At 37.9% G+C, this 7852-nt stretch overlaps 2 protein-coding genes across 3 annotated transcripts; both read left to right on the top strand.

The window, feature by feature from the left end:
• Positions 1 to 249: 249 nt before the first annotated feature.
• Positions 250 to 1010, top strand: LOC131158736 (uncharacterized). Its single transcript, XM_058113594.1, has 2 exons — positions 250 to 849; positions 954 to 1010. Exons 1-2 carry the CDS (start codon positions 250 to 252, stop codon positions 1008 to 1010), a joined length of 657 nt encoding a protein of 218 aa, XP_057969577.1.
• Positions 1011 to 1209: 199 nt separating this feature from the next.
• On the top strand, positions 1210 to 6574 carry LOC131157332 (heme oxygenase 1, chloroplastic-like). Of its 2 annotated transcripts, XM_058111395.1 has the most exons (4): positions 1210 to 2110; positions 4850 to 5074; positions 5974 to 6080; positions 6288 to 6574. In XM_058111395.1, the coding sequence occupies exons 1-4, from the start codon at positions 1672 to 1674 to the stop codon at positions 6378 to 6380; spliced, it is 864 nt and encodes a 287-aa protein (XP_057967378.1). In that variant the 5' UTR covers positions 1210 to 1671; the 3' UTR covers positions 6381 to 6574. The 2 variants fall into 2 exon arrangements, with proteins under 2 accessions (XP_057967378.1, XP_057967377.1); XM_058111394.1 differs by lacking the exon at positions 6288 to 6574 and having other exon boundaries at positions 4850 to 5073; positions 5972 to 6108.
• Positions 6575 to 7852: the final 1278 nt, after the last annotated feature.

Below are 7852 nucleotides of genomic sequence, written 5' to 3'. Positions count from 1 at the left end.
AATAAGTTTTCAAATTTAATTTTAATAAAGTGAATACAAGTATAAGAGGAAAATGGTAAAAACAAAATAGCGCTCTCGTTGGGTAATATAACTATCAGCAGGTCAGGTGGAAAACGAAACACACAGGCACTGCTGCAGTAGCAGGGGACAATCACTGCCCAACGATCTTTCTCCTTCCCTTTCATCAAGATCCAGTCTTGATTTTTCCCAAGAAAATATTTTCCATCAAAATCTACTTCGCCATTTTCCATGGCAAATGCCTGGAAAAGATACAAACCCCCTAGGCTTCTCTCCCCAAGACCCATCCTCCTCCTATCCACCTCCCTCCTCCTCCTGTTCTTCTTCGTCCTCACCTCTCGCTCCTCAAACCCTAACCTCACTTACCCGTCTGTCAAAACCCTAATTCCTGTCCGCGCAATTAACCCATTTGACTGCTTCAAGTGCCCTCAATCCCACCCCATCATCGCCAACGTCGTGGAAGGCCTGAAATTCCCTTTTATCTTCTCGCTCTCGGATCTCGGAAACCTACCCGATAAGCCCCACAAGATCATTGTTCGGATGCTCAAGGACAAGCCCTTACGAAAACTTGACATCTCCGTGACGATTCAAGATGTTTTAGAGAAGATGAGGGGTGAGGGCAGAAATGGGTTCGTGGTGGACGTTGGGGCGAATGTGGGGACGGCAACTTTCGTCGCAGCCGTAATGGGTTTTAGGGTTTTGGCATTTGAGCCGGTTTTTGAGAATTTGCAGAGGATTTGTGATGGGATTTTCTTTAATCGGATTGGGGATTCAGTTACTGTGTTTGAAGCAGCAGCCTCGGATCGCCTCGGGAATATTACCTTTTATAAGGTATTGCACTGGGTGCATTTTCTCTTCTTAATTTTTGAGTTATTTTTATTTCTATTTGTTCTTTTTGCTAAGTTTATTTATCTGGTGTTTATATTTCCCGGGAGCTTGTAATGATTATTGTATTGGATTTACGTGATGATTGTTTGTTCGTTCGTATGTGATAACAATGTTTTGAGAAAGAAAATCTTTCGTTGCATGGTTGAGGAAAGCAGAGCCTTGGGGACGCTCCCCACGCCTCCTCGCTGCAACGCAAAACCCCAAAAAGAGATTTGCTAACTTTGAAATATTTTATTAATTTATTTTAGGTGGAACAATGTTATCCAATAAAATCAAAATCCTAAAACACTGCAACACACAATCCTGACATCCATCGTCCCAAGCAAAAGCAGAACTGAAGTGCCACGCCTCTGCCTCTTCCTCTCTCCAATTATTATTATATCCATGGAAGATTGCAGAAACCCCCATCACCCCCCCCCCCCCTCTCTCCCATCTCCCTCCGTACCCCCTTGCGCTCCTCGTTCCATTTCTTTAATTCCTTAAATTCTGCAATTATTTAATCAAGATTGCAGAAACCCCCATCACCCCCCCCCCCATCTCCCTCCATGCCCCCTCGCGCTCCTCATTTCATTTTTTTTAATTCCTTAAAACTCTGCATTTCTTTAATCAAGATTGCAGAAACCCCCTTCACCCCCCATACCCCCCTCGCGCTCCTCGTTCCATATCCATTCTCTTTTCCTTCACAAATACGTTAATCCTCACTTCAACCCAATCCTCTCCCTCTCCGCGCTGGTTTACTTGGAAGCTTCTGTTTTGTTGCTTGCTATGGCTTCTTTTACCTCAATTTCTCAATCCCACACTTATCTCAACAAACCCAGATGGAAAAGTCCGCACCCACCATCACTCAGCACAGTCTTCATCCCTTTCTCCATTGCAAAGCCCTGCTTTGCCTCTAGGGTTTCGATAACGAGCAAGCCCTCTACGTGTGGGGCCACGGATATGCCCCCGAAACTAGTGGTGGTGGTGGCCACCACGGCTGAGAAGCGTTACCCCGGTGAAGCGAAGGGGTTCGTGGAGGAGATGAGGTTTGTGGCCATGAAATTGCACACCAGAGACCAGGCCAAAGAGGGTGAGAAGGAGTTGCAGGAGCAGCCCATCGCCAAATGGGAGCCGTCGATCAAAGGGTACTTGAGGTTTCTTGTGGACAGCAAATCGGTGTATGATAGCCTTGAAGGAATCATCGATAGGGCAGCTTTTCCTTCCTGTTAGTTCTTGGGGAATTTCTTTTCCATTGAATTTATTTTTCTTGTTGGCACGCACTGAGAACATTCCAGCGTTTATCAATTGAATTCTCTGAAGCTCTTTTTCATTCGTTCACTTGTTTTTTCTGATTTTGATTTTGATTCTGATTGCTTTGCATTTTATCTTTGCCACTCTTGAGGATAACAACCCTACAACCCTTTGTGATTTCAATTTAGTTTGAAGTCAGGAATTACTCAAAGTAGAGCCAACAAATTTTTTAGTATCTTGACTCTTGTCTTCTTGCAATTTTTTAGTATGTTGACCCTTGTCTTCTGCAATTTTTTAGTATGCTTACAGTTGTCTAATGCTTTGCCCAGATGACTGCCTTAATTTAATTGTTTTCGGGTTTACCATTAACTCATGTCCAATAAATAAGAAACCATCGAGTTGTTTAATTTTTCCTTTTGTCTGTTTTTGGGTCAAGGTTTAGCTAGACGGTAGCTAGCTTATTATTTGTTAGTCCATGGATAATCAAGCAACAATAGAAAATCTCTGGTTGCCATGATTGGATTAATTGTCAAATTATATGCAATGTCTAATAAAGTGATTCATTTTACATTGAATAGCTGAATGCAATCGGAGGGTACTCATTTTAATGTTTTGCGAATACATGGCTTTTTTCCCCCAGGCCTTCAAGGCTTCGGCGCATGAATCATAGTAGACCAAGAATATCCTAGCATTTCTAAGCTAGCAGTTTGCTTGTGCTTTTAATTCTTTATCACCAATAAATTTACTCTCCTCAACTGCAACTAGTTTTTTGATGTGTTTTGGTTATGTGGACCTGTACAATTTTGACATTTTGAGGCAAAATAACTAAATTCTATGTATTTCAAATTCATAGTGAGTTTCAGTAATTTATTTTTTTAATTGTATCTCATCCATTGTAGCTTGGGGGACAGAATGCCTTTTTCCACCTTCTGTGATCTGTTCCATATAATTGTTTCACTAATTTTTTTTTTTAATTGTTCCTCATCCATTGTAGCTTGGGGGACAGAATACCTTTTTCCACCTTCTGCATTCTGTTCCATATGAATAAATTATATCCGGTGGATACTTTAAGTAAAAGGTTTTTTTAGTTAATATAAGTTAGATGTAATACTCTTAAAATTGAAAGGGAAGTTTTATAGGACAACTTTAAGACCAGCTATGTTATATGGATCGGAATGTTGGGCGACGAAGAAACATAATATCCAAAAAGTAAAAGTTGCCGAGATGAAAATGTTTAGATGGATGAGTGGGTATAACATTGAAAGATAAATTAAGGAATGAACATATTCGTGGTAAATTAGGTATAACTCCTATAAAAGATAAGATAAGGGAGGGACGACTCAGATGATATGGACACTTGCAACGTAGGCCTTATAGTGCACCTGTGAGGAAGAGTGACTTAGTTACTGTGGGGGGCAGTAGAAGGGGTAGGGGTAGACCTAAAATAACTTGGGAGGCGATAGTGAGTAAGGATTTAATATTCTTGAATCTATCAAAAGAAATGGTCCATGCCCACTTAATGGGATTAAGGCTTGGTTTTGTTGTTGTTGTTATAAGTCAGATGTAATGAGTTTCATCTATCATCTGGTTTCGATGAAACTGTCCAGATGCAACAGCTGCACATTGGTTAGGTTCTTAGAAATGATCAGCTGGAGACAGTTTTTTCACATGTGTTCTAGTGGGCTACTTTTCTTCTTTCTTTCTTCTTTTATTTTTTTATTTTTTTGAATTATTCGTCTTTTGGATTTACTTGTGTTGCCTTCTAATTTACTCTTAGTTGGGATTGAGTTTTGTCATTTCAACTGTAAATCAGATGGATCCTAGCCATAATGGTGGGTGGTTTTGATTAGATACGTTGGCGATTTGGCAATAGGTAGAATTGGTTTGTGAATATTCATTCAATCCATAATTTCCACTGTGTACAGCTTATGATTTAAGTAAGATATGTGATTGTTTTGTGTATTTAGCACCATCATAACACTGCAACTGCAAAGATTGCTCAGATGCAGCGCCTTGGGCATGCCACAGCTTGCACGAAACATTTAAGTTGGGACCTGTGCTCCAGATTCTAAATTTTCAGCATACTTCTAATCTTCTTTACTATTGGATTTGCCCATTAAATTCTTTCATCAAGCCTCATGTGGCCAAGTCACTTGTTTAAGATTCTATTCATGCAGAAGTAGCGTATATTCAAATAGTATACACAGAAGTTAGTTTACTAAAATAGGATACATTGGAATCATGTGAAAATGTTTCACTTAAAGGCATGTTAAAGCCGAAGAGACCTGGACAGGGGATTTAATTGCTGAACATTACTAGATTGTTGCTTTTGTGGTTTTCAGCTGCTCAGGTTTCTAACTTATATATGGTTGTTATAGTCTTAATATCCTGTGTCATGATTTGGATGAAAGAAAGGAAAAATCAAGAACAAGTTTCACAGAGAATTCATGTATGGATTGTGCCAATATTTCAAAAATGACTGTGTGGCCGGTGTAGAAAAGAAAGGTAAAATCAAGAACAAGTTTCCCAGAGAATTTATGTATGGATTGTGCCAATATTTCAAAAATGACTGTGTGGCCGGTGTAGAAAAGTGACTTTATCTTAGATTTGTACGGCTGCATCAATGACCCATAGGACACTTATTTTGAATATCTTAGTCATGACAGGATTAATAGGCTTTACTTTATTTTTATTTTATTTTTTGTTCCGACAGACTCTGAGTTCAGAAACACAGGATTAGAAAGGTCAGAAAATTTGGCAAAAGATTTGGAGTGGTTCAAAGAGCGAGGCCATGAAATTCCAGAACCTTCTTCTCCTGGTATTTCTTACTCTCTTTACCTCAAAGAATTAGCGGAGAAGGATCCTCAGGCATTCCTTTGCCACTTTTACAATATATACTTTGGCCATACAGCAGGTGGTCGAATGATTGGGAAAAAGGTAAAATAATATTCTCTTTGAAATGTGGTAGGAATTTTTTTTTTTTAATATTGTGGACCTTATCGTACTTCTAAATTACAGCTTCTTTACTGGCTATGTGTGTGTGTGTGCGCGTGTGAAGCTTAATGCAAACAAATTTTTAGTACAGTTGCATGTCAAATGTTCCCACCTCCTGGATATCAAACCAAAATAGCACCTTTTGATTTCCATTTAAAACATGTCTGGTACACGGATTCAAGGACTGTTTTTCAACAATGTTCCACAAAGCATGCCATTTTCAGAGAATGATAAAATATTTTTTGAATTTTCAAAATGGAATCTGCTTCCAATAGAAAATGGCTGGTCGTGCTGCATGCATTTTTTTTTTTCCCCATACGGCTTTTGAATCAAGTTTTGCGTTGTAAAACTATAATCCCCTTAATCCTATATTCGGTAGCATAGATCTAGGGTGCAGGATTTGAATTTGACATGTCATTTGAACTAGCATTCTTGCAGACCCCAATAACGTGCCAATTCTGCTTTGAGCCCAATTCCTTGATGCCAACATAATGTTTCTTACATGTGTTGACGTAACTGTAAATCTGAGAACATGCTAGAACAAACAAATGGTGATTTTGTTTACGACCTAAAGTCCACAATGCTAGCATATTTGTTCTTAGCACTAGTGTGCAGATACTGGCCACTAAACCTTATATTCTCCCCTTGTTTTAAGAAATTGGGCATGCCCATCTGGGCAATTTAATTCCCTTCTAGATGCAGATACATATACATATACATATATATGCATATACATATACATATATATATATGTGTGTGTGTGTACATGTACATATACATGTGTGTGTGTTGTTATAGCATGGTATGGTATGTATTATTCTCCTTTTTCCCTTTATTTCAGGTTGCTGAAAAAAGTACTTGACAAGAAGGAACTGGAATTCTATAAATGGGATGGTGACCTTTCTGGACTGTTGCAGAATGTGAGGGAGAAGCTAAATAGAGTTGCTGAAGTAATCTTCTTTCTTGTTGCTCATTTCATAGTTTGTAATTTCCATCCCTTGCTTCATTCTTCACTCTGCACCTTCTGAGAGTGGACAATACATCAAGACATTTATGCTCACTATGTTCTAAATATGTTTTTTAATGGATTATAACTTTTAAAAACTCTAGTGCTTATTGGATTGTGACCTAACACGATTATGTGCATGTTAACCCAGAGCTGGAGTAGAGAGGAGAAGAACCACTGTTTGGAAGAGACCGAGAAGTCATTCAAGTACTCGGGGGACATTCGCCGATTAATATTGACATGATTTATGAATGGTGCCTTCTTTTAAATGTTGTATAAGAACTGGCGCAAGCCAAAACATTCCTGCTTACATTCTGTTTCCATTGCAATTATTTTTGCGAAAAATCAAATTAAAACTATCATCATGAATAGGAAACTATCATTATTTTAGAGAGATTTTGATCTCCTGAATACAATTGTTTTGGAGCTATTATTTCTTATTATGTTTCAATCCAACAAGTATAATTTGATTTGTACTTTTATTTTACATATCATTAATATTGTATATTTTAAGATTTTTAGTCACATTAAAATAAATTTTTATTTTTTATAATATTTAATAGGGAAGAAAAATATAAAGAAAAATGAACTTTCTCCTTGTTTTCTTTTTCTTTTCTTTTCCCGCTTAAATGGACCTTAAAATTAATCATTACTAGAGTCTATTATTTGCTTGAGTGTTTTTTATTTGTTTTTTGTGAGACAAAGATGTTTTTCATTTAGTTGTTTTAAAATCTTTTATAATCATCAAAAGCTTCGAAATTCTTGTGCAAGTGCTTGTAGATTATTAGATTATTCGTAGGGTGGTTGGGAAGGTGTCGTCCCCATCGATGGCCTCATTGTCGACAAGGAATGTCGTCTAGGCTGGTTGTAGGGTGCAAACATATGTGGAAGCCGTGAATAAAAAAGTGGAGGTACCTGCGTTCAAAATTTCTATGAGATTGCCAGATAATATCATTGGTGAATTGAGATTTATTTTCTCAGAAGCGGAAATGGTTAAGGTTGAGGAAGAGTTTCGTTTTGCATTAATGAAGAATTTTTTGAGGAATTGGTCATCTATTGATAAAATTCGGTTATCGATTGTGAAAATATGAGGTTTGACGGAAATTCTAACGATCAGTGTTATGGATGATTACCATGTGCTAATTCACATGAAAAATGAACGTGATTTTTGGCATGGTTGGGCAAGGGAAGGTAGAACTATGAAAGACAATTTATTTCGACTGTTCCAATAGACAAAGGATTTTGATTTCAAAAAAGAATCTCCATTGACTCTTCAATGGATTTTCTTACAAGGGTTACCAATGCATCTTTACCGAACATATTTTCTACAAATTATAGTGACTCGTTTTGATCGTTATCTCGGAACCGATAATGAAACAATCAATCGTACGAGAGCCTCGGGGCAATGTATTTGCGTGGAAGTCGACCTGATGATGGAGCCGATAAAGGGATTTCCTCTTATTTTATCTCTGAAACAATGTATTTGGTAAAAGGCCAAATATGAAAAGATGAGTTTTTTTTTATTCTAAATGTTGCCGGCAAGGACATACCTTGATTGTTTGTAGGGTGGGAGAAAAGCGAAGGGATGATGGAAAATATAAAGAAAAAAAGATATTGAAACCAAAGACTAATGATGATGTAATGAAAACCAATACCGATGTGGATAAGGGGGCAAAGAACGTGGAACAAGAAGCAGGACCCAGTAATGTGCCGATG

This window comes from Malania oleifera, chromosome 6 (assembly GCF_029873635.1).
Source record: "Malania oleifera isolate guangnan ecotype guangnan chromosome 6, ASM2987363v1, whole genome shotgun sequence".
Classification (NCBI taxonomy): Eukaryota; Viridiplantae; Streptophyta; class Magnoliopsida; order Santalales; family Ximeniaceae; genus Malania; species Malania oleifera.
The sequence above is the reverse complement of the archived record's forward strand: the minus strand, read 5'-3'. Positions and strand labels throughout refer to the sequence as shown.

Bases quoted from the DNA above. Each gene is read 5' to 3' on its own strand.
- LOC131158736 (XM_058113594.1), top strand. From the start codon at position 250: ATGGCAAATGCCTGGAAAAGATACAAACCCCCTAGGCTTCTCTCCCCA. The intron at 850-953 runs GTATTGCACTGG...ATTTCCCGGGAG, and splicing joins GGAATATTACCTTTTATAAG to CTTGTAATGATTATTGTATT.
- LOC131157332 (XM_058111395.1), top strand. From the start codon at position 1,672: ATGGCTTCTTTTACCTCAATTTCTCAATCCCACACTTATCTCAACAAA. The intron at 5,075-5,973 runs TAAAATAATATT...TTTATTTCAGGT, and splicing joins TCGAATGATTGGGAAAAAGG to TGCTGAAAAAAGTACTTGAC. The intron at 6,081-6,287 runs GTAATCTTCTTT...ATGTTAACCCAG, and splicing joins AGCTAAATAGAGTTGCTGAA to AGCTGGAGTAGAGAGGAGAA.